Source organism: Mesocricetus auratus, unplaced genomic scaffold (genome assembly GCF_017639785.1).
Source record: "Mesocricetus auratus isolate SY011 unplaced genomic scaffold, BCM_Maur_2.0 Super-Scaffold_100004, whole genome shotgun sequence".
Classification (NCBI taxonomy): Eukaryota; Metazoa; Chordata; class Mammalia; order Rodentia; family Cricetidae; genus Mesocricetus; species Mesocricetus auratus.
In genome coordinates, this window is record NW_024429189.1 from 2,891,135 (window position 1) to 2,917,341 (window position 26,207).

The following is a 26,207-nucleotide window of genomic DNA, read 5'->3' on the forward strand; positions in this document are numbered from 1 at the left end:
TCTACCTTTTAAAAGCTCTCTACCTTCCAGCTCAGTCCTAGGCTAGGGACCACACCACACACGTCATTCCTTCCCCTTCCTGTTTCTGTGACTCCCACATCCAACAGTCTCACTCTGTGAGGGGGACATTCCAAGGCTTCCCCACACTGGCTGCTCCAGGCCTGCCCCTGCCCATTTCACTCTCTCCAGCTCTGACTAGAGGCTCTTAGCTGTTGGCTGAGTGAATGCATGATCAGAGGACCACACTGAGATCCAAGTATCCAGCCTGTAGCAATGCACTCCTTCCACAGAGGTCTGGGCTCACCCAGCTAGTTTGATCTGGACAGACAGATCGGGGGGCTGAGAGTTTTGGGGGGGGGTGGAGGAATGAGAAGCAGGGACTGTTACCTTGACTTTCTGCGGGTGCCGTCCACCCTGTTCTCAGGCATCACCAGCCTGAGGAGACAAGAGTGAAGAATGGGAGAAGTTTCATAGGCAGTTAAATAAATGTTTCCCGCCTGACAGGCCTTGTGAATCTCCCTGCCAAGCTGATTTATTTATCAAAATTATGGTGGGCCCATCAATCACACTGCCTTATTTTGCTTCTACTGAAACCAATACCCAAATCCAAGCCAGATACCCAAAGTCCAGGGAGGGGAGGAGATGCTTAGCTGTCATAGGCAGGGTCCTGTGGCTGTCGAGGGGCCTGGCTGACCACAAGGGGGAGCCAAGAGATCTGGGAAGGCCCAGCTGGGAGCTGGGAGGAGCTTTTACTGCGGGTCCTTCTCTGGGATCCTGTGCCTCACATCACAGGAACTGCACCTCGGCTTCGGGCAGACTTTCCCTTCTGGTTGCTCAGGCGCAAGAGCACTGAGACAGTCTCAGTTTCATCACTCACGGTCATTGTTAGGCTGGGGAACACGGGCCTATTGTGAATGACACCTGGGTTCCATCCCCAACACAGCAAATAAAGAAAGATGACATCAGAGCCTTAGTCTCTGTCTAGCACACACAGGTCCTGGCTAAGTTGTTGTTGGAGGAAAAAAACGAGGTCCAGGTCTGTTTCAGGCTTCAAGACAGTGACTGAAAGTTTAGCCGGCCTGAGACTCGAGAAGGGACAGAATGGCCAGGCATTCCTGTGTCACTCACAGGCTCTGCTGATGGGTGAGCAGTACGGTGTGGCTCGGACACTGCGTCCCTTGGCTGCATTAGTAGAGGAAGAAATTAGAAAAACAAGGGTGACTCACTTGCTGCTCGGCTCATACCTGGAGCCTCACGTCAAAAACGCCAGGCAGAACTGGGGACAATGGTTCAATGTTAGTTTGCTTCCCGACATGGGCAAAGTCCTGGGTTTGATCACCCCCAACACTGGGTAAACCAGGCATGGTGGAGATACATGGCTGTAACCCTAGCACTTGGGAGGTGGAGGCCGGGGGATGAGAAGCTCAAGATCATCTTCAGCTACATAAGGAGTTCAAGGCCTGCCTGGGCTATATGAGACCCTTTCTCAAAAGCAAAGAAGAAGAGAGGGAGTGAGAAGGAAGAGGAGGAGGAGGAGAAGGAAGTAGAAGATGATGGCACTATAAGTTTAGAGCCCCCTAACAGGACAGTAGCCAGAGGGGAGCTGCCAGGATGGGTGTGGGACAGGGAGGGAGTACCAAGAATGGAGTCCTGCTGTTGACTGGGAAGAGATGCAGAGGAGACACCACATCTGGCCGCAACTCAACTCCCCGAGGCCACGACAAAGACAACGGAGGGGCTTCAGAGACCTACAGGAGGACCCCTGGGTCTGGGGGCCTCAGCCCTGCTGGTATTCCCACTGTCTTCCCTACATGACCCTTGGGTGCAGCAGTGAGCACCCCCTTATACACCGTCTCACTAACTACTCACAGTGAATGGGAACTAACCTCCCTATCCTGTCAGTGGGGAAACCGACCGAGGCCACAGAGCTAGCTGGTGGCGATCCCAGGCTTAAACCAGCCTCCCTCCACGATGACTGTACACACAGGTTTCCGGGAGGCAGAGCAAGACCCTGGGAGAGAACATAGCTCCTCGTGTGAGCGTGGCTGGGTGTTGGGAGTGGCCTGATGCAGTTGTGCGACCCCAACAGCCAGCTGCGCTTGGGATAGTGGGTTGCAGTTCTCAGCGTGGCCCTGGTGCTCAGTTCTGAGCGTGGCCCTGGTGCTCAGTTCTGAGGACTCAGCTTTCTCTGGAGCAAAGGTAGTGACACTCTGGGCAGCTCCTGTAGTGAGTGCTGGAAACTGAGGCACCGAGGTCTATTCTCCCGTGGAAGGTCACAGGTTTACCTAGTGGAAGGCTGAGGGCTCAGCCAGGGTCCTTGCAGAAGCTGAAGGGGATCGCAGAGGTGGTGGTTCTGGCAGCATCTGGATCCGTCCAGCCGCCCCGCAGGGGCAGGAGTCCTTGTCCTCAGGGTTGCAGGCTTCCATGAATCTGGATTTCCAGGGCCTGAGCAGTGGCCTGAGATAAGGTAACCCTTGAGGTTCCTGCCTCTTTTGGGGTGCTCCCTCCTCTCCTTTTTCATGGGCTTTGTAGCTTGGGCCAGGACAGAGGCATTTTTCATACTGTGCTGTTTCCCCTTTGACTCTTTGGCTGCCCAGACAGAGATTTATCCCCAGCTTGCTGCTTGCAGTATGGGGAACAGGGGGCCTGTAATGGATCGTCTGCGGCTCCCACGGGGCCTGTCCAGGCCGAACCCCATCCATCAGGAGCGGTTGGGTGCCAAGGTCAGCGCTAACAAGGCTGGCTGCTTCCTCCGGGGGCTCCCCACTGCTGCCAGCTCTGCTCCAGGTCTCCCCAGTTAGGCTTCACTGAGAGCTGGAGGCCAGCGCAAAGCGGGCTAGGGACCAATCTCCCAGCTGCTGGCCTCACCTCCCTCTGCAGCATCCTACTCTCCGTACCGTGCAGAGGCTGCTGGGGCCTGGTGGACTGGGCCCCCCCGTAACACGGACCAGAGAAGCCATACTGCCGTGAGCGCACGCTTTTGGTGAGGCCAGTTCCCGTTTCCCAGCACACTGCTCTTTCTACCGTTCCCACCCTTCCTGTAGGGGTGGCCAGTTGCTTCTCCTCTTGCCCCCCGGGAGTCCCGGCCGTTGAATTTCCCAGCCCTCTGGAGAACGTGCTTCTTAGCCACCTTCCTTCCCACTTCAGCCCAAGGCCCCTGCCACACGGGGGGGGGGGGGCACCTGTGCCAGGGAGTTGCTGATGACGAATGTTAACGAGTTGCAAATGACCCCCTAGACAATCTAGAAGTCCGGGACTATGCTGTGACGGTGCCTCCCCCCTCCATCATTAGCTTTTATGTTAAACCGGCAAACAATTAAGAAGTAATCTGGGAGCCCAGAGATCTTGGCATCTAATTAGCTCTGAGTCCTGCCAGGGCCTGGTCACCACCCTTCCCGTCGTACAACAGAAAGTCAAGGTGTAAGGCAGGAGGATGGGGGCTGACCAGCCCTCCTCAGTTCCTTCAAAAGGCAGATGGCCAGCAGGGTTTGAGTCCTCCGCAGGGAATCACTCAGAGTCAAAACCTGCACAGAATCATAGGTCTAGGGGTGGAGTGCACCCTGGGAAATTGGAGATTCCTTGGCTCTGTCCAGGCTAGAAAGTTGGAATGTCCCACCCGAGACACAGGTATCTCTGCATGCGTGTGTGTGAGTGAGTGTGTGTGTGTGTGTGTGTGTGTGTGTGTGTGTGTGTGTATGTGCGCGCGCCTGTGGAGGCCAGGGGTCATTCTGCAGGCACCATCCACCTTGTTTTCTTTTTTTTTTTTTTTTTTTTTTTTTTTTTTACGAGACAGGGTTTCTCTGTTTTGGAGGCTGTCGGTCCAGCCTGGCCTCGAACTCACAGAGATGCCACCTGCCTCTGCCACCACCGCCCGGCCCACCTTGTTTTCTTGAGGTAGTGCCTTTCACTGGCTGAGTAGGTTAAACTGGCTGGCTATGGAGCCTGAAAGATCTGCTGTTTCTACTTCCCCTGGTACTGGGATAAAGTGTGAGCCCCACAAGCCCAACACTTGGCTCTTTTACTTGAACTCTAACTCAAATTCAGGTCCAAGCCCTTTGCCCTTTTCTTTCTTTTTCTTTTTTTTTTTTTTTTTTTTTTTTTTTTTTGGTTTTTCGAGACAGGGTTTCTCTGTGCAGCTTTGGAGCCCCTTCTGGAACTCGCTCTGTAGACCAGGCTGGCCTGGAACACACAGAGATCCGCCTGCCTCTGCTCCCGAGTGCTGGGATTAAGGGTGTGCGCCCACTGCCCTGTTTCAGGTCCTGGCTCTTACGAGACTTGACGGCCTCAGTCGTCCTCCAGGGCCACCTTCTCTCTGCCCACTTCACATTCCCTGACAGTCACCGGTTTGGGCAGCAGAAGTGAGGTGATGACGTGGGCTGGCATGTGTTGGAGGAATGAGTAGTGGCCACCCTCTTTCTCAGTCCTATGGGAGGGCTTTTGTGGGTCCCAGGACATTCCAGAGCCTTCCAGAGCCGTTCTCCCATTCACATAAGCCTGTGATCATATTTTCTGGTTCTGCTGGGGCAGGGGGAGATAGATTCCAGGCTGATTTTTAAATGAAAAACAAAACATTTCATGGGTTCCTGAAAGTGTGTTGGGACTTTGCAACTCACCTCCTGCGCCAGACAGACACACGGACTACCTCATCCTGCTTAGCCACCTCTAAGGGCTCTCCATCCTTCCCCTACTCCAGTGCCTGCTCTATGGTGGCTGAGGTGGGGCCCTGTGAACAGCACGGGGCTTGAGCTGCGCATGGTGCCAGCATGTGCAAAGGCCCCTCCTTCCATATCAGGGAGCTAAGGGCTTCCCACATGAGACAAGGCAGCATTGGCTCTGGCTTCCTTTACAGCTATTGGCGCCATCTCTGGGGTCACCTCAGGACCTTATTTAACCTTAAGAACCCACCTTCAAACGTCATCAATCTGTGAATTTGGGGGTCAAGTTTTCTTTTTCTTTTTTTTAAATTTATGTGCATTGGCGTTTTTCCTGAATTTACGCCTGTATGAGGGTGTCAGACCCTGGAACTGGTGGTACAGAAAGGTGTGAATTGCCAAGTGTGGGTGCTGGGAATTGAACCGTGGTCCTCTGGGAGAGCAATCATCTGGAGGATGACTGACACCCATGTGTGCTCTTAATGGCTGAGCCACCTCTCCAGCTCTGGGGATCAAGTTTTCAACAAGAGAACTGTGTATACACACTTAAACCATTACAAATGATGGAAACCTCTCTCAGCACTCAAAAACTCCTAACAGCACTGAATCCTCTGCTCCTGTGTCCATTGCTTAACCCCATGGGTCCTGATTCTGCATCTCTCAGTGTGACTAATGCAGCCTCTGCACACATCAGAAACACAGATGTGAATTCACCTCTAAATCGTTCTTCGAGCTTTTGAGAAGATAGCGACATGAAGTATTTATGTTGTATAAGAGGCAGAGACCCAGGTTATAAGGCCATGATGTTGCAGATGAATGGTGGAAGCTAGCCTTGGGTACAGTGATAGGGAGTAGTGGAGACTGTGCCAAACTCAAGCTCATGCGTCACCTAACAACAGTACCAGATAATTTTTTTTAATGAGAGCAATGGTCTTACTGTACTGCTCAGGTCTTGAACTATGCTCTCCTGCCAAGGCTCTTGCTCTACACCTCAGACACATACTGACATGTGGGAATGTCAAACAGAAAAAAAAAAGTGTATTTTTGGTTTATGATCAATTGAACCTACAGAGAGGTAGAACCTGCAGATAAGAATGTGCAGGTAAAGCCGGGTGGTGGTGGTGTGTGCCTTTAATCCCAGCACTCGGGAGGCAGAGGCAGGTGGATCTCTGTGAGTTTGAGACCAGCCTGGTCTACAAGTGCTAGTTCCAGGACAGCCTCCAAAGCCACAGAGAAACCCTGTCTTAAAAAAACAAAACAACAACAACAAAAAAAGAATGTACAGGTAAAAAATCAATAAAACTCAAATAATGCCAGTGGGCCATAGCAATGCCACCATCCTGGGTGTGATGTTTTGCTACAGGGTTGCAAGATATTATGGTCAGGGAAAGCTGGGCTAGGAATGTTCAGGATGGAGTCTGTGTTAAATCTTAATACTGCAAGGGTGCTGCACTTATCTTGATGGAAATTCGTGTGTGTGTGTGTGTGTGTGTGTGTGTGTTCATATATTGTGGAGGCCTGTAGAAGTGGCTTCGTTCCATCTGGACTTAAGGTCAGAGAGTTTGAGCCTATTATTGCTCTTTCATGGTTAAACCACAGTATGTTTGGCCTAAGCTGTGGCTACTGTATGCCTTGCCTAGACAACAATATTTGGCATAAAGTGTAGCTAACGTATGTCTTACCTAAATAACAGGATATTTGGTTGAGAGTGTGTTTACTTGATGTTTCGGGTTTCAAGGGGGTAATTGCATTTGTTTGTTTCTTGTCGCATGGTAAGGATGTCTTTTGCCTTGCCCCCCTTTGACCGCAGGATATAAGAACTTGGAGCAATAAACTTGAGGTGGATCACGGTATTCACTGGATGTCTTTCCGACTCTGTCTTCTGTTTCTTGTCTATCTCTTTCCTCAGTCCTCAGTCCCCCTTTCAAGCACGGGCTGGATAAGTTGGCTGGACTGGACAATATATGTGTATGTGTTTGTATGTGTGTGTTGTGAATGTGAGTATATGTGTGTGTATGTGTGTGTGAGAGAGAATGTGTGTGAGTGTGTGTATGTGTGAATATTGTGTCTGAGGAGCATCTCTGTATGGTGTGTGTGTGTGTGTGTGTGTGTGTGTGAGAGAGAGAGAGAGAGAGTGCTGGCCCTTGAGCTCCAGGAATAGTCTTATCTCTACCTCCTCAGTGATGTGATGACACGTATGTGCCACCATGGTTTCCACATGGTTTCGGGGACCAAACCTGGGTCCTCATGATGTCACTGACTGAGCCAGCTCCCCAGACCTTGAGACAAGTTACAAAGGAAGAAATTGAAGACTATTGCAGGGGAAGGCTTGATTGCCAGAGTTTTAAACACAAGCTAAGTCCTCAGTGAACATCCCCTTACAGTCCCTGGGGAGCCACGCCATGAGCTGCTGTAGCCTCAGATGTGAAGAGGAGAAAGGCACCACGGCCCATACCTGGGTCTGGGATGAGTTCCAGGAGTGAGGGAGGGCAAGTGCGTGACTCACAGTCAGGGCTGTGGACTGTACAGGGCCCAGATGGAGGACACTGTCCAGTTTTCTTTTTCAAATTATTTTTGAAACAGGATCTATGCTATGTGGACTAGTCTCAAGCTCCGTATGTAGACCAGACTAGCCTCAAATTTGCATCAATCCCCCTGCCTCATCTTCCCGGTCGCTGGATTTCCAAGCATGAGCCACCACACTTGGCACATTGTCCACTCTTTCGTCCCCTTGAGGCTGCGTGAATGCCCACGCCAACAGCTCCTGGCTCCGCAGGAGCAGCAAGCCGCTGGCGTATTAGGGACAGATTTTAATTTTATCTTAACAAAATAGCTGTCTCCACTGGAAGAGGCGTCAAGCGTGAAAGAAGGGCCCATCTGGAGTGGAATCACATTGAACAGGCCTCCGTGCTGTCATTGATTTTCTAGGAAGAAAAAAATCGCCTCTGGCTACTAAACGGAATTAGTAGTCACTGATGACCAATTATTTTAGCCCGCTGTGAACGGAGCGCTGCACTGAATCCAGTTTGTCAGACCCGAATCTCCTTCTTAAACACCTTTCAACAAATGTGTACCTAAAGTCCCTCAGAAGGCGTCTTCACTTTCCTGGCTCCCGCCAAGTTCTGGGCTCGGCAAAGTTTTAATGAGCATCTCGGATGAAGATGAGTTTCTATGAGAAGGCCCCTCTGATCCACAGAGCTCTCGCACGGAGGCGGCGGGCAAATCAGAGCTGTCAGCCCTCATTTGTGCCCACCCCGCACCACACTGCACCCATGTCAACCTAACATTTGCAAATGATCCCCTCCGTCTCCCTTGTGTGCTCACCCGGAGCCTTCATTGGAGATCAAGCCTCGGTCTGGGGTATCAACCTCAAAGCTTTGAAGATGGATTTGATGGGGCGAATCGGAACTTTCTCAAGGCACACCTGGAGCCAGAGCTGATTTTCGTTTCATTTACTGCCCACTTTCTGCACCATTAGACTTAATTGTGACATGGTGTGGCTGAGAGTGGAGCAATGGGGCCAGAAGGAACGTCTCTGAAGGTTCCTTCCAGGTTAGAGCAAAGGATTTGTCAGAACGCTTAGCAGTGGCTCGGCCACCACAGCAGATGCTGCGTGAGAATCCATGGTCTGGTGGTCCCCAGCTGACTTCAGAGCCAGGGGAAGCAGCAGGGCCCAGTGCGTGCGCCCCAGTATTAATCAGTACATTTATAAGCCTTGATATGCAGTGAAAATAGAGCATATTTTCTTTCCCTGAAAGCCCCAACATCTCCTTGCAATCCATCTCTTCCCCTTTCTGGAGGACCCCAGGTCTCACTAAGCTCCCCAAGTCTGAAGTGGACCTGGCTCAGTTCTTCCTGCCCCTCCCAGACCTGTGTACACCATCCCCTACCCCCTCTGCCTCTTCTCTCTCTGCATTCAGAAGAGTTTCATATATCTGCGTAACTGGGCAGACCCTGCCATCCCGAGGGCTGTCCTGCTCTCCCCCGACTGCCATCCCTGCCGTCTCAACCCCTGAACTTGGGACCTCCAGCTTCTTGGAGGCACAGATTTGAACAGCCCACCCAGGTGACTTGGGGGCACGCTTTTCAAGATCTAATATGAGGCTGGGAGCCACAGGTGTCCATGACTCCAGCCCATGACTGATGCTCAGGAAGGCATGGCCAGCCTCCAGAGGTAGAGAGACCCAAGATTCTGCTGTCATGAGGATTTCACGGGTGAGACATCAATACTTGTCCCGAGACCCTGCACCCTGTCTAAGAATAGCAATCCTGTTATGGGATTGTCTGAGAAGAGGCTCACTTCTCCCACAGCCCCTTCCTGGGCTCTGCAGGTGGACCGGGAAACTGCACTCCAGAGAGTTCAAAAGCCTCCATGGATACTTAGTGTTTATCTGAGAATGTTGTTGGATAAAGAATTATCTGGACCTACACAGGGCTGTCCGCCTGCAGCCTACACATTTGGCAAACCAATGACAAAAACTCAGTTACACACACACACACACACACACACACACACACACACACACTTCAAAAACTAATTAAGGGCTGAGGGTGATAGAGTGCAGACCTAGAATGCAGAAGGTCCTGGGTTCAATCCCCAGCCACATCTGCAATCCCAGCACTTGGGAAGTAGAGGCAGGAGGATCAGAAGTTCAAGGTCTTCCTCGGCCACATAGTGAGTTTTAGGCTAGCCTGGGCTACATGAACCCTTCAGGTTTTAAGTAAGCTTAGGATTTTGTATTGGGCTGAACTCGTAGCTACCCTGAGCTGCAAACTAGATCCTCTTGGACAGAGTACAACTCCAGTCTGGAGACTCCCAGAGAGTGACCTGGGAAAGCTGACTAGAGCAGGGTGGAAAAGGAGGACATTGCCCCCACCATTGGGAATGGCACCAAACCACCCTGTGTAGTATACAGGCCATGATGACAGCCTAAGGTCTAGGGGTGCCAGACAAAAAAGGGGGACTCCTGGGAAGAAGAGGATGAGGACATGCAGGGAGCCCTTTGGGAATCAGGAAAACAGGGGTCAGCTGAGAGGATGCCTTAGGAAAAGGGGCAGTGCATCCTGAGGGCAGCCGGAAGTTATGGGTGTCAGCTGGGGACAGCTGAGAATCTCCCCTAAAACCTCAGCTCCTGGGTGGGGTTGGCGGGGACCAGGAGACACAGTGTCTGGTGACAGAAAACAAGGGTTTCCTGTGAAAGTAGCTAGACTCCCTGGACCTGGCCTCCAGGTGTAGCTGGTTGGCCAGCCTCATTCATCCTTAACAACTGCCCTTGATGAAAGCTGGTTAGAATTTGCTGGGCTGTGGCATCTGTAGCTGGAAGGCTGGGAGTCCAAGCTCCACTGCTTGTGTGTGCTGTGTGACCCTGGGCAAGCCGTTTGACCTCTCTGGGCATCAGCTTCCCCGATACCGCCCTTTCCTGTGCACATTTAGTGAGGATAAATAATTAAGCTTTTCTGTGTGAACCCTTTCTGCTACTCAAAAGAGAGGTGTGCAGGAAGGGCAACTGTAATTGTTACCTCAGGGGCCTCAGCCTGTGGCAAAATCATTCATGTTGGAGTTAGAAAGTTCTACAATAAAAAACAGAACTTCAAACACACACACACACACAGGCAAACAAATAGGAGAGCTGTAACATGGCAACAATAATGGATTCAGAGAAAAAATAGGTGGTAACTGGTTCCTAACACCTCCTCCTGGAAAGGTCAAGAACAGGGCAGCGGGGGTGGGGGGGTGGGAGGGGTTTGCAGGGCCTGTGGTTTAGTGGGTAGAGTGCTTGCCTAGCATGCAGGAAGTCCTGGGCTTGATGCCTCAGCTCTGCTCAAACCCACCATGGTGCTTCATTCCTTTACAGGCATGCCCAGTGCTTAAGAGATGGAGGGTCGGAAGTTCAAAGTCACCCTCATCTATAGGATGCGTTTGAGGAAGCCTATCTACAAGAGGCTCTGTCTCAAAATCCTAGATGAATAAATAGCTTTACCTCGCCCTAAATCTCAGAGGTGTTCTCCTGCGTTTGCTCCATACTTAAACTGATACCCACTTGTGCACTCTCTTTGGAGGTGTGGGACTTCAGCGGAGGAACTTGGGTTTGTCTTGGTAGCTGCTCTGAGATGCTCAGCATCTGGCACCACTCACCCGTGAGAAGGTGGCGTCCTCCCTGAAGGCCAATTCCAACAGTTTAATCTGTTAGCTTGCTATAAGACATGCAGCTTAATTTGTACCGAGCAAACGGAGGAAAGTGTAACTGTCAAAAGTTGCCTAAGATTTATTTTCCCTTTCTTTTCTTACCTGCCTTCCATTCTTCCTGCTCCCCACCACCGTGTGTGTGTGTGTGTGTGTGTGTGTGTGTGTGTCCATGCAATCCGTGTGTGCACATGTGTGTGGAAGACAGAGGTTAAGCTCAGTCGTTATCCTCGGTGCTGTCCCACCGTGTTTCTGAGTGGTCTCAGTGGCCTGGAGCTTGCTCATTCAGTTAGACTCTCTGGCCATCCTGGGCCTTCTCAGCGCCGGGTCGAAAAGTGTGCACTGCCACACCCAGCTTTGTTTTGTTTTAACATGGGCTCTGGGATTTAACTGGGGTCTTTACCGACAGAGCTCCCCTCCCACGTGTCTATACAAGGTGGGGCCCTGTCAGCCCACAACAGGCACAGAATTGTTTCTGCCCTCCGGCCCTGGCTGCCAGTCAATGGTTGAGATCCTCTGGGGCCAGAGGAGGGAGAAACGGGCTTTTGCTCAGGTGGAAGGACACCTGGCCCTCGGAGGAGGCAACCCCACAGCTGAGGCCCATTCGCAAAGGAGAGATGACATGCGGGGGGGGGGGGGGCGTGCATGTGTGCGCATGTGCTGGCCAGGAGGAGGACTCCACCCAGAAGTCTAGGGAGGCCGTGCAGGGTGCAGTGAGGGTCAGGAGTCGAAGAGGAGCTGAGCCTAGTGGACCACGGCTGTGAGTCCAGGCTTAGCTCGGAAACGGGAGACCATGCAGGGGCGGTAACATCCAATTTATGGCCTGAGTTTTCTCCACACCAGGCCAGCCTCTGCACCTGTTTATCCATGTTAATGAGCCAGAACAGAAACTAGCCAGCTTGTGGGTGGCCATGGAGGACCCAGGCCAGAGCTGCTGGCCATAACTCACGGCATCATAGGTTCCCCTTGGCGCAGCCCCCACTGCCTCATCTCAGAGAATAAGAATTGCAGGGCTGGCCAGAGCAGGACGCTGAGTCGGTCAGCCAGGCTGGGGGAGGGCTGAAGAGCTGGTGTGAAGTGATGGATTCAGTGGGGCTTTGGGGAAGAGGGCTGTTCGCTGGGAGCAGCCTCTTGGGGTAGATATTTCCAGATTACGCACACGGTGTCGTTAGAAAGCATGGCTATAAATTAGGCTGCTCACAGGCATGGGGCATGTAATAATTAAGTAATAAAAGTCACCACAGGGGTACGGAAGGCAGGAACAAAGAGTCACTGTCTGTCTCTGCGAATCAAAGCCTTGGACTGCTTCTCAGATAGAATCCAACTTAGATAGGCTCCCAGGTCCGCTTGTGCCCTCATGCCAAGGTACAATAGGCTGGGAAGTGGGTGGATGTTTAGGGTCCCGGCTGACTATCTGGTTGTCTCTGCGGCCATACAATCTTACTCATTGAAGGGGTCTGCTAGGGATTACAGCTTACCAGTGCCAGGGCAGCGGGGAAGACAGAACTGGGGCTAATGGCAGCTGGGACTCAGTGCCAGCCAATTACACCACCTGGGAATTAGAGCCTATGTGGTCAGAATTTACACACGTTCACAATAATCTAAAAAGTTGTTTTGAAATATTGGCTATCCTATTTGCGTATGGGGAGGTATGCATGGGGAGGTCAGAGGTCAACTGTGGGTGTCATTCTTCAGAGGTCTACCTTGTTTTTTTTGAGACAGGGTCTCTCACTGGCCTAGTGCTTGTCAAGTAGACTAGGCTGTCTGGCCAAGGAGCCCCAGGGACATGCTGGTCTCCCCCCTGCCCCACCGCACGATGCTGGGATCACCAGTGCACTCCATCACATTGGGTTATTTTTACAGAGATTCTGGGGATTGGAGTCAGGTCCTCATGCTTTCATAGAAACATAAATAGTCTGAGCATCAACCCAGGCCCAACCATCTATATTTCTAGGTGTTGGCAATGATTTCAGACTTTTGGGGCTACCATACAGACCAGATCCAACAAATTCAGGGGCAGAGGTTTGCAGCCTCTGGACCTTACTGGGCAAACATGGGGGCTTGCTTCTCTTGTGCCTCTACTACGTGTCTCGGGTTTGAGCGGCTCCTGAAACCCTCTCTGGCTGCGTTGGAAAACTATCAGCGCTACGACCATCCAGATGGCTGTCTGTACGCAGCTCAGAAGTGACTGTCACAGTATCCTGAGAGCCCCTACATTACTGTCTATAGTGTTTCTGGCACTGATTTCAATTCAGGCCCAGAACACAGTTCCTGTAGCATCCTGGGGCTTCCTTGGAAAGTTGCCACAAAGAGGGGCAAAGGAGGTTAGGGAAGAAAATGGGAGGGGTGAACAACATGGGCTCAGGTTCTCCCAGCTTTGGAGGCTGAAGTCCCCTGAGATGTCCCCTCTCCCCATCCGTGGCCCCAGGAAACTCTAGCTTGCATTCTGTGTGGTGATTCTACTGGAGAGTGCCGGTCACCTTTCTCCACACAGAAGATTCAGCATACCTCCCAGAGCAAGGCTTCTGGAATAGCCTCTGCTGGCCACTGCTAGCAAGGTTAAAATGATCATTTATTTGGTTTGCCGTGCTGGGGCTCAAATCCAGGACCTCATACAATCTAGGCAAGCAACCCATCACTGAAATTTCCCTAGCCCAGATGAGCACTCCCATGCTGTGGCTGTTTGCCACAGTGGTAAAATAATAGCAGCAGGGCGGGCTATTCTGAACTGAGGATGAAGTGAGCATCCACCACACATCTCCTATTAGCCTTCTAGCCATTTCAGCCACCACTAATGAGCATCACCCACTCCGCTGTCGATTATTCTAATTAATTATTGTTACACATTAACATTTTTATGTATGTGTATGGGTATGTCACCTGCATGTACGACTATGTACCAAGTGAGTGCCTGGTGCCCTTGAAAGCCAGAGAAGATATACAATCTGGAATTGAAGTTACATATATTTTGTGAGCAGCCATGTGGGTGCTGGGAACAGAACTTGGATCTTCTGCAAGAGTACTCAGTGCTCTTAACTGCTAAGCCTTCTCTCCAGCCCTTATTATCACATATTTTTAGAGACAGGGTCTCAGTATCTAGCCCATGCAGTCCTCCTCATTGCACCCAACTTGAGTATTATTGTTAAATAAATTTTTAAAATTAACTCTTGGAGGGTAGGGAGGTTGAGATGGGGTTTTATGTAACCCATGCTAGCCTTAAACTCACATAGCAGAAGGTGACCTTGAAATTGTGATTCTCCTGCCTCCACCTCATGAGTTCTGGGGTTATGGGAGTGTATAGCTTTATTTTCTGCAGGTTTAATAGAGTGGGATGGTTTCCTGTTCAATCACCATAGGTAGTGTAGGTTGGTTTCCAGGTTAGGTGGTATAAACAATAGGCCTGCCTCTTGAGGAGGTACTGAACTTGGGTATCACTGTCCATTTTGTAAGCATTGCAGCTTGGATAGAAAGGGATCCTGGCAGTCGGGAGCCAAGGAATACTAAGTGTTACAGCTCCAATGGAAAATTATTCTGGCAACTGGGAGCTAAGGAATACCACAGGCCACAGTAAGCGTAGCAGTTTACAGCCCTGCTCCAGGGAAAGGCTTCCCCAGTGTAACAGCTCTGCTCCAGCAGGGAGGTTCCCCTAGCCAAGTTGTTACAGTACAGCTCTGGTCCTTCCAAGTATAGTGTAGCAACTCTGCTCACTAGTGGAAGGTTTCTCCGGCCAAAGTGTTACAGCCTTGGTGCACTCTGCCCAGGCTCAGTCTCTGCTCAGGTGAAAGGTCTCACCCAAACCTCATTCAAGAGATTTATTGGGAGGGAAGAATCCAGGAGAGTGACTGCCCTCTGCCAGGGTGGAAAAAGGCAGCAGCAAACTGAGCAGGTATAGGACTTAAATAGGGCTTTTTAGGGGTGGAGTTTTTCCTGAAGGCGATTTCCAGGGTGGGGATTGGTCAGATTTCAGTCCCTTGAGCTCAGATTGGCTAGATCTTGTGCTCAGGGATTGGTTGGTTTTCCTGCTCAGAACTGGTTGGTTTTCTGCTTAGTTGATCAGGTGCTGATTTGGTTCTGGTTTCAGAACCCAAGTGTGTTTCTTTCACTGGCCTTATTTAGCTTTTTGGTTCTAATTTTAGGGCCAGGGCATATTTCTTCTACTGGCTCTGATTCTAGGGCCTACGTGTGTTTCTTTGGCACTGGTTTCAGGGTTGGGGGGGTTCTTTGGCTGGCCCTTTTACCATACACATTTGCACACTTTTTCTTTTTTAGTTTATTTACAATTTTATTTAGTAATAAGAGTTCAAGAGTTTAATCCGACTTTCAGATCACATCTCTTAAATAATCTTCACTCTGTGCCTTATTATAAAGAAGGGAGCAGTCAATTCATACCCACAGTACACAGTCATCACAGCCAGTAACTGTCACGTGTTTTCCACCAAAAATGGCAATTTCTTTCCCTGGCTCTCCTCATAGTGGCTACGACAAACCACCGAGGTGGTAAACTTCCAAATACTCTGGTCCAACTTGGGGCTGTTGGAAGCTCTGCAAGGGGCACAGAGTTGGAAGGCAAAAGAAATGGCTGCACCACAGTCTCCTTTCTTTACGACCTTCTTATACAGGGCGCCTGCACACTCTGTCTTGCAAGCTGTTTAGAGCTCAGCCACAACCTGGGATTGGTTCCCCATCCATCCTGGGAGGACTTAGATCTATGTTAGCTTTGAGGTTTGTGGCTCAACCAACCTCACTTGGAGTGCTGCCCCACACTGCTCCGGGACCAACCTCTCCTCCTCACAGCCGAGATGACAAAGGATGGTACCTAACAGACAGTACCTGTAGAGCACTCAGGACCGGCTCAGTGTTCCAAGATGCAAGTGATGAAGACATCTAGTGCTTCTTCAGAAAGAGATGGGCCCTTGTGCAAAGTTGAGATTGGTTCCACCAGGCCAGTGGGACTAACAAATGTGGAGACAAAGTCTCCAGGGCAGGGATAGAATTTGAGTGAGAAGAGACCCCCAAAGGTGGAGAGCATATTGCACATCTGATGGCATCATTCTTGCTGAGGTGGACCAGAACAATGAGACACCAAGGCTGAGCATTTCTCAGGGAAGTCACACACTGAGGTTAGACCACCTGCTTGGAAGGAGTCTTCTGCAAGACTAGCCTCAGCAGACTGACGGCAGAGCCCAGGGGGGATGAGACACAGCAGAAAGGGACCCGGGGAACCTGTGAACCCAAGCTCAGGGTGGGTGAGGAACAGCAGAAAGAGATCCAGGGAACCTATGACCCCTATTCAACATCAATCCAAGGACAGAACCTTTATCCCATCCGGGTAAGGGAGGCTCCCCATGTTTGCAGAGCTGTTTGTGATGGGATCCAATTCTCTGTGGTTTCTGGGTGCTATAGGAAGACTTTTCTGGCCCTGGGGAAGGTGGTGTGGCCTGCAGCTGGTGACCTGTGTCCTGTGGAGAGGGAGGTGTCTGTTCTGTATGTGGGTGTCCTGGTCTTCCCCAGGCCTCAGGCTCTATGTAACCCTCTCTCCGCAGGCCGTCCACACCTTTCTTTGACCTTTTACAACATCGGTACCAGCAGCTGTGGGTACAGGAGCAGAAGGCCACTCAGCAAGCCATCAAAATGGAGAAGAAACAGAAGGTAGCCCTGCCCCCACTTCTGAGGGGCTGAAGCTCAGGGAGAGAAGAGAAGAGTCAGCATCAGTGTATGTGGTTGGGGCAGGAGCCTGGGGTCCAGGCTCATCCTGATGCAATGAAATTCAGACCTGGACCAGTCTCAGTGACGGTCAGCTTCCACTGATTCAGGATTGTGTAAAAGATGGCTGGACACCAGTCAGCAGGCCCTGTCACCCCCCGCCCCCGGGCAGCTAGGCTGTAATTCCACTAGCCTAGACAGACATGTTTCCCACAGTGGCTAGTATGACAGGGTAGGAACCCACTTCTACAAGGGTGGTTAAAGAACATGATTTCTTAAACAGCAGGAAAGCATTTTTTGCTAAGTAGTGAGAAATCCTTTCATGAGGAACACATCTTCTCATACTGGCTCCCAGGAGGCATCCTTATTCTACATTCTAGTCAGGGAAAGCCATGTGGAGAAGCCAGGGCAGCACAGGGAAGTGGGAGCCAGGGTCCCTGTTGCACCCCAAATCCTCCAGTTGCTACTAATGTGAGTCATTAGCAATGGGCAGGAAGTCGCTTTGGTGAGATTTTGCCGGAAAAAGAAATGTTCCCTGCTTTTCTCTATGCTGCCCTGTGCATTTTAAAGCACTCAAAGGCTCTTCCAGACTTTGAGAGACCATACCTGGCTGGTGCTCTATTTCAGGGAAATCTAAAAAGCACAAGATCTGACTTGGCAGTCACAGTTCTGGATCAAGTGAGGAGGCAGGTCTCTCGCCAGGTCTTTAACAGATTGTGTAGAAGTGGTTTCCCATAGCTGAGGTAGAGGGCTGGAGCGATGGCACAGGGGCTAAGCAAACAGACTGCCTTCCCAGAGGACCCGTGTCTGGTGGCTTACATGTATACATGCCCGTGTGTGTGTGTGCGCATGTGTGCGTGTGTGCGTGTGTGTGTGTGTGTGTGTGTGTGTGTGTGTGTGTGTATGAATCAAAATATTTAAAAAATGTCAAATGGTCAGGAAAAAAACATGTGGATTAAAAACTCCCCCTGGCTCAGGACTCATCGTGAAGAAGTGAAAACCTTAAGAAATGGGCCTGTGCCGGGATTGGTGGCGCTCACCCTTTAATCTCAGCACTCGGTAGGCAGAGGCAGGCGGATCTCTGTGAGTTTGAGGCCAGCCTAGTCTACAGAGCAAGTTCCAGGACAGCCTCCAAAACAATACAGAGAAACCCTGTCTCGAAAAACTAAAAAAAAAAAAAAAAGAAAAAAGAAAGAAACAGGCCTGTGCATTTTGTATTGGGTTTGAGGTGGTGGTGGATGGCCCCGGGAAAAAGGAGGAGGCAGAATATGATCAGATGGTGACCCTGCCAGGTAACAGTGTTCGGATTCTCCTCTGTGCCCTGCATTTTCTGAGACAAGGTGGTCCCTTCCACCTGTAGGAAAGCAGGCCTCCAGGGGTCTCAGGGCCCTGTGACAGAGGGCAGAGCCTCCTTCGTAGGATGCAGGTCCCACCTCCAGGATGAAGCGATGGAAGAACTTCCTGGGATGTCTTTTTGAGAGGCTGAGGTAGTAGTTTGTGGAGTATAATGTCCTGAGTCCTATGCCCTACCACACAGAAGGCACTCAGAAAACAGAAAGCCAGCCTCAGAATTCTCTTCTTTTGTGTGTGTGTGTGTGCATGTGTTGCACACACATTAAGGTGTACAGACATACATTTGAGACAATTTCTAACTAAACCTGGAGCTCACTGGTTCATCCAGACTATCTGCCTGTCAAGTGCCCTGCATCTGCCTAGCTCCACCTCCCCAAAGCTGAGGTTACAGACACATACCACCACACCTAGCTTTTTATGTGAGAGCTAGGGATCTGAATTCAGGTCTTCACACTTGCCTGGCAAGCACTTTACCCACTGAACTGTGTCCCCAGCACCCTGCTCCAAGTCTTTGTAGGTATCTTGTTGTCTTGCATATTCTGTGACGCTGCCAGGTGCTGGGGCCGCTGTCTGAGCTGATCACAATTTACAAAGCTTGAAAAGATCCATTTTCAAGGCCAAAACTACCCACATCCCAGAGGAAGCCTGACTCTGCCATCAGCCAGCATGCTGCTGAAGGGACTCTGAATCTTGGACAGCAATGACCCCCTAATGAAGTTGGTGACTAACGATCTTTGGGCTAGCTACTCTGCTCAAAGCACCCATGAGCAGCTCCTACAAGAACCGTGCTGGTCAAGCATTGGCACACCTCTTTAGTCAGGGAAATGGAGCATTGGAAAGAGCATAGGGCTGTCTGTTGTATTCTTAAGCCCAGCTTGGTCCCCTGATTAGACAGCTTCTCTGCCTTGACTTAAGGTCAACCTTGTGAATGCAGAGTGAATATCCAGCCTAAGGCTTGGAAGTTACTTGTGGACATTACATTCGTAGTACGGTTCCACTATATGAATTTGTGGAGACAAAGCCATTGTCCCTTCCTCTAGTTCTCAGCTTGTCACAGACATTTGTTTCCACCTAGGTCACTTTAAGCCGTGGCCTAGGGTTCTACGCTTTGGGGCTGAAACAGCTGGAAGAGTTCTAGGAACAGAGAGAAGGTCCCTTTACACCTTGGGCTCATATGCCACAAATGGTGACACATGTATAGAAACATGCAGAATTCAGATGTAGGCCACCAAGCTTCGACCCCTAGCCTACCCCCATGCATGTCCCCCAGGGAACTACCACAACAAAGACTGCGGGAAGGAGACAGATGGGCAGGCCAAGGAGGCCCTTCTAGAGAGGCTGGAACCCACTGGGTGCCTGTGCCTCCCCATCCCCCACCTCACTACCCCAGGTATGGCTCTAGCATCTCCCAGCTCTGTGACTCCAAGTTTAAGGTTCCCACTGGACTGACGTCTGCTGAGGTCTCACTGCTGGGCTACAGGTGGCCACATTCCACTGTGTCTTAACATGTTGGAGGTAGAACACTTATCACCCACTCCCTTGTTCTAGGGGCTCTAGTTAAAACCTGGGTGGTGGTGGCACACGCCTTTAATCCCAGCACTTGGGAGGCAGAGGCAGGCAGATCTCTGCGAGTTAAAGACCAGCATGGTCTACAGAGTGAGTTCCAGGACAGCCTCTAAAACAATACAGAGAAACCCTGTCTCGAAAAACCAAAAACCAAACAAACAAAACAAAACAAAACCCAAAACAATTATTGTTCTAAGAGCTCTAGCTGTGTTGAGTTGAAAACAACACTTAATGAGCTTCATCTCCATGCAATGCTACAAGGGTTAAGACCAACTGTACCATCTGAGTTTAGAAGGGACACACCTTAGTTCTGGACAGACACCATGAACTACAGGACTGGTTGTGGACCTGCTGATACCTGTTAGTGGGCATGGAATCAGTGTTCAGAAGGGATGGGCTTCCCCCACTTTTGGAAGCTATGCTCCTCTCAAGACACTCACCCTCCGTCCTCCTCCTGGGAGGGCCATCATAAGGACCTGCTCCATGGGACAGTGACACCCTGTTGAGTCATACATTTCTTTACACAGATACTAGGGTTCTGTGTGAACCACAGGGACTGTGTTAGTTTCAGGGTAGGAGGGGTTAAGGGCAACTCCCTCACAGCTACTGCTCGAGGGATCCAGAAATCAAAGCAACCATGAACTGTGCACAGGGGCAGGGGCAGTGGGACCGGGCTGTGACATGGCCTAAGAGAAAAGCCTGGAGGAAAGTGACCCTCGAGTCTGTCACCCATCACAGCTGCTGCCCCAGAGCTCCTTGGTCATTGCCCTGGTGTTTTAGTTGTATTGTTGCTATGACATGCATGACAAAAATAACTTAGAGTGGGAAGGGTTTCTTTTGGCTCACTGTTTGAAGATACGTCTACATATCATGGTGGAGAGGGCGTGGGGGTGGAGTTACATCTCAGCAGCCAGCAAGCAGGGAGAGACGGATGTCTTCGCTCAGCTCACTTTTCCCATTGGGTCCAGGACCCCAGGCTGTGTGATGGTAGTGCTCACCTCAATGTGAGTCTTCTCTCCTCGATTAGCCCAATCTAGACACTACTCCACAGACACGTGCACAGGGTTTGTTTCCATGGCGATTCTAAAGCCTCCAGGTGGCACGGCGAGCATCTTATGCCTGCCTTTCTGGCCTGCAGGTGATCCTGGGAAAGCTGTACGAAACAAGGAGCAGTCAGTTGAGGAAGTACAAGCCTCCCGTGAAGCTGGATGCTCTCTGGCACATGCCTCACTTCCAGAAGGTCAGTGGCCCTTTCACCCGCCCCCTTCTGCACCAAAGCTGGGCTAGCTGAGGCTCCGTTGTCAGAGAGTTCTGTGGGTTCCCGACCATTGATGCCCAGAACACAGCAGCAGGTGGTACCCCACATCTGTGAACTTTCCCTCCATCCAGGTTCGGAGACCACATAGCTCAGCAGATTCTGTTTTTCTAAATGTGTGTTTGGTGTGTGACCAGGGATAGGGCAGTGTGCACATGTGTGTGTGTGTGTGTGTGTGCGCGAGTGTAGATGTCTACGATGAGGACAGCCTGCGTGGTGTCACTCCTTGTCGCTCACCTGAAGCCTGGTGGACTCTCTCATGTTGGTCGTACGGAAGGCTAACCGGCCCACAGCTTCTGGATAGCCTCCTGTCTCTACTTCTCCACCCCGTCAGCCCTCAGCTAAGACTCTTGATAAGCTCCCATGGGTAGCCTGCTGATACTGGCCTGTTTTCTAGACAGGAAACATGGAGAATGCTGGGAAGGGGAAGAGTCTTGGGAGATCTCAGGTCATCTCAGCATGTGATGCTGGCTACCCGGAAGCAGAGGCTGTCTTGAGTAGAAGCATAGCTCTAGTGACAGGGTCCTAATGTATCTTGTAAGGGGAAGACGTGCCCAGATGGGAAACAAGCTTGTGTCTTCACTGCTAATCCACCTGAATGATGGCACCCTGTTGACAGGAGATGACCTCAGGTGCGCCCCCCCCTCGGGTGGGTGCTGAGTGAAGATGAATCATGATGCAGGGGCCAGGATATGCTCTGACTCTAGAGCTGGCTTCTTTCACCCATGCGGTCTTGCAATACCCAGACAGAGACGCATGTTCAGCAGTTTTTAGCAAGACAAGGACAGTGGGTGTGTGGAGGGCTGGGGGGAGTAGCATTGTACAGACTAAGGGAAAATGCTGGGCCCAGGACAAGAAAGAGGCTGCATAGGCTGCGTGTACCCAACCCAGGCAGAAGGAGTCTTCTCTGAAGGTCATGAGGGACGTTCCTGCCCTAGACAGCTGCACAAGCAATATTCCCAGCCAGCCAGCCAGCCCGGCTGTGCTGCCTAAAACTGCGAGTTAGCCAGTGCAGGGGCTGCTGCCTTCCTGAGCCTAATGCACTTGAACAAGCTGTTGAGCTTCGGCGGAAAGGCTGCCGTGGCCTGCTGAATGTGGCCTTTCGCGTCCTGCCCAAGTGGCCTCCGCCGACACATGTCAGTGGCCATGTGCCCCGCTGCCCATCAGCCCAGGCCTCTGCTGAGCTCACAGCAAATGTCACTGAAAGAACATGACCAGACACTGATCAGGGGGTGGCAGGAGTCACCGACACACTGCCACTTCTTAGCGCCTGTCAGTGAGGAGCCTCAACAGCAAAACCTCCCTCCCGTTGCTCCGTCTCTCTCACGGATCTCGCTACCGCCTTCAGTTGTTCACAGCCTCCTCCCTCCCCCCTCCCCCCCCCACCCGCCTCTGTTTCATTTCCTCCTTGGCTCCCTTTTTCCTATTATGCCAGTGACCAAATGCATGTAGGCACCTGGGTGACATTGCCAGAGGGGCACCAGGACCCCCAGCTCCCAAAGGCATAAGATGCCCTCCAGGTGGCCTCTATTTTTACAGTAGCTGGCCCTGACAGGAGCTCCAGGGTAGAAATAATTCAGTGTTTCTGTTTGCACGAGAGAGAGTTTGTCTCGGGGTCTGAAGAGCTCTGCTACTCATTAGGACTTCTGAGGTACTGTTAGGAGAAGTAGTGACCGGACAGTGACAACTCTTTCTGATGGCAGGTGTCTTGTGTGGCTAATGTGGTATAGACAATGTTATTTTATCCGCAGAACAAACACCCCAACTGTGCCTTGCAGGTGAAGTGGGTCCCGTGCATCTCCAGACTCCCTAGAGGGGTTAGCCTGGATCCTTGGATGGCGGCCTCGTGCCCATGCTGGTAACACACTAACTAGTTGAGACAGAAGGGCAGGGGTGAGCCCCAAGCCTCCCCTCTGTGTCTTCCAAGGACACCCTTGGGATCCTTGCAAGTTAGTGCCTCAGTCACCCATAACACAGGCCCTGGAACATAGCATATGTGCCAGGTTCTTTGAGTAGGACTCTCAGTTGCATTATCTGCCCAGCAGAGACTCTTAAACCCCTGGGAGCTGCCGTTATAGGACAATATAGCAATATTGACTGAGCCTGCAGCACCAAGTGTTGGTTGAGCACAATTTTGTAGGTACCAGTGCACCAGTGTGGATGCCAAGGATGCCTGCCTTAATCCAGGGGCTCCTGAGACTCCTTCCTGCTTCTGCGGCAACCCCACCAGGGGCCCCCTCATCACCAAGGGACACCTCAGGCCTCGCTGCTTCCCTTTGAAGAACTTAGCAACTTGGCAGTCAGGTGATTAAGTAGACAGACTTTCATCTTCCTTCTTAATGTGTAAGTCCACAAACACCAGGCGTCAAGGCCCTAGTCATATCCCCAGAGCTAAGCAGGGTGCCTGGCGCAGAGAAGGTGGTGAGTAACTCTTGGAATGAATGAATGAATGAGTGGGTGAATGAATGAATGAATGATTGACCAGCCCAGAATGACCAAAGATTTTCCAAGCCACCCTCAGGCACAATGACACCCTCCTACCCGCACAGATGCCCCAGCACTGCCACATGTGCCCGCTGCCAGCGCAGGGCCTGTGCTTGGAAAGCATGCCGGGGCTGCTGACGTTTCACGGTACACGAAGCCCCAGGAGGGTCTTTGTCCGGGTCGCATGTCACTGCTGATCTGCCGCCCCCACCCTGGCTCCATTATGATGGGAAAATGCACTTCCAAAAAAGTTGAACCTGTCACGGTGATGGATAACCTAAATGGACCCTCCCCGCTCACGAACAGATGTCGAGGCTGAACTCTGTCAGAAATAATTAAACACCTTTCACACGCAGAAGCAGCAGGCAGGGTGGGGCAGCCACCCCGCGGCTGGGTCACCGGGTCAGACAGGCTGCTTTCTGCTGCCTCTCAGCCAGCCCCAGGGAAGCGGGGCAGACCTCTGGACCACAAGGTGAGGCCAAGCCAGGCAGTGGTACATCCCCCCGGCGGGCGGGGCCTCTGGTGCCCCCGCCCCCCGCGGCTTCTTTCTGGTTGGTCTCTGTGTCCTGCAGCTGGTGGAGGTGGCAGTGCCAGCCGGGATGTTCATGCCGTGAGGCTGGAGTTTGAGAGGCTGGGAGTTTGGAGCCTCAGTCTCCACACTGAAAAAGGAGAGAGTGGGCTCAGGCCTGGGAGGCCTGTTCAGGACTGACTCCATGGTTTCCTCTTACCATGGAGCATGTGGGAGGCCGAGTGAGGATTCTTGGAAGTGAAAGACCCCGGATCATTGGGAGAATAGCTCAGACTCTTCCTTGAGTTCTCCTATGGGGGACATGGAGTCATCACCCCCCCCCCCATTAAGGGAAAAGCCACTAGGCTGATGCTCTCTGTTCCCAGTGTTATGGGGACTCTCGTGCTGTCTGCAGTGCATTCTGGGGACAGCAGAGGAGGACGGAGGTCAGTGACAGGGGGCTGAGAATGGCCTAGTATGATATCTGTGTGTGTAAGAGAGCATCCAGTGTCCAGCAGTCAAATGGAATGGTACCTTGTTCTGCCAAATAGCTTTGCCTATCTAAGACTCACATTCTTTTCTGTAAAATGTGCTAAGGAACTTCTCTGGCAGGACGTGAGTGTAGACTTAAGCAGAGCTCCTGGCTCACGGTAAGCCGGCCTTACATGCCCTGAGGACGGAGGCGATCATTCATTCATTCATTCATTCATTCATTTGTTCATCCATCTGCTCACTTACTCACCTATCAGTTCATTTGTTCATCTACTCATTCACTCATTCATTCACAAATTTCCCCCTTGAATATCTTCAGACCAGGTCCTGCTCAGGATCTGAGGACATGGTGGTGACTGAACCAAAATAACTTTGGTCACCGCTGCTGCTGTGGAGTTACCAGTCATTGAATTGGCACAAGATGGGCAGAGAGGTGTCAAGACCGACAAATGGGAAGATACACAGACAAGCAGGGGAGGTGTGGAGAGGTCGTATCCCCAGTTACACAGTGTTCACTTAGCAGCCCCGTATTTGGGAGGCAGTGACATTCCTATAGTGACAACTGTATTATCCAAGCAACTACACACATACATCCACCACGCACATCACACACACACACACCTACCCCCCCCACACACACACAAAGAAAGGGGGCTTTGCTCAAGGCACATCCCAGCCCTGTCTCTGGCCACTCCATCCTCCCTGCTAGTCCTGGCCTGTCTGCAGTGCTGATCCCCACCAACATCACATAGTCTTTCGGTCACTAAAGTATGAACAAATTGACTATATTTTCATTTGGCTTTTGGTTTCAGCCCCACTGCTTTAGAATAATGGCCCAAGCCATTAAGCTAACAGTTTGATTTACAAGCTCCTGTGCTCTGGACGCTGGGATCAGCCTCCTCTTTCTGTGGAAGACTAACCCTGTCTTGGGTCTCCTGGGTCTCTGGATGAAGGGAAGAAAATGCATCTGCAGTCAGCCAAGCAGGGCCACCCGGAGAAGCAGCCGATTAGGAGAGGCTGCTGAATGTAAGAGAAGGATTTTCTCTGCCACCTTTAAGCTCTCCTACAAATCATAGCTGGCTGCAAAGTTAACTCTCTGTTAAACCCCAGAGCATCTCCAACCCAGTCCACCCTACTGCCTTCACCTCCTCAAAGAACTTAACACAAAGAGGGACCAGTGGATGCCCAACCTAGGCATCATATTTCCCAGACCCAAGCAGGAAGGACAGAAACCAGACCTGTAGCCCCTCCCTGAGCCTCACACTGGCATATTTTAAGAATCCCGTCACTCTTGAGTTGGAGTAAGAGTCATGCAATGTCATCTAGAAGGGCACCGAGGGCAGGTAGGGGACATTCACAGGTGGCATCAGGAGAAGGGAGAGTGACATGGAGGCCTGGTGCAGTTGCCACCCTCCCTACAAACAGCTGTCCCATTATAAACAGATTCAGGCAGAGGAGCTGCCTGGAGGGGATTGGAGCGGGGACTTTACATAATCGGACACTTTCTGGGGTTTCCTGCTCAGGGGGTGACACTGATGTTCACGAACAGCCACAGCTGAAGATCTGGGGCAGGAAAGGAAGGACAGAGCTGGGCTGGGGCAGAGGAGGGAGTGGTGGCCAGGTACCTGGAGCAGCAAAGAAGTGTGGAGTGCCTGCCACTTTATTGCTGGAGAAAATTCACCAAGAGGAATCTGAGGCTGGCATCTCACAGGCCCTGTCCTGTTACTTGACGGCCCAGCTGCCTGAATCCTGCCAGCGCCTGGGGGTTTTCAGCTTAATCCAGAAGGTTCTTCTTCCCTACTGGCTGTGAAAATATTTTATGTTGAAAACCAACCAGAAGCTGGGCATGGTGGCACGTACCTCTAGTCTCAGGGCTCAGGAGGCAGAGGCAGGAAAATCTCTGTGAGTTCAAGGTCAGCCTGGTCTACAGAGTGAGTTCCAAGACAGCTA

At 51.4% G+C, this 26,207-nt stretch overlaps 1 protein-coding gene across 1 annotated transcript in view; it reads left to right on the forward strand.

Moving 5' to 3' along the window:
- The window catches only part of Cfap77 (cilia and flagella associated protein 77), a 120,969-nt gene that overhangs the window by 75,828 nt on the left and 18,934 nt on the right, over positions 1-26,207 (forward strand). The window contains exons 4-5 of the mRNA XM_005085431.4: positions 16,380-16,485; positions 20,597-20,698. Of these exons, the coding sequence (XP_005085488.1) occupies positions 16,380-16,485; positions 20,597-20,698 (208 nt within the window). The remainder of the gene's footprint in view (positions 1-16,379; positions 16,486-20,596; positions 20,699-26,207) is intronic.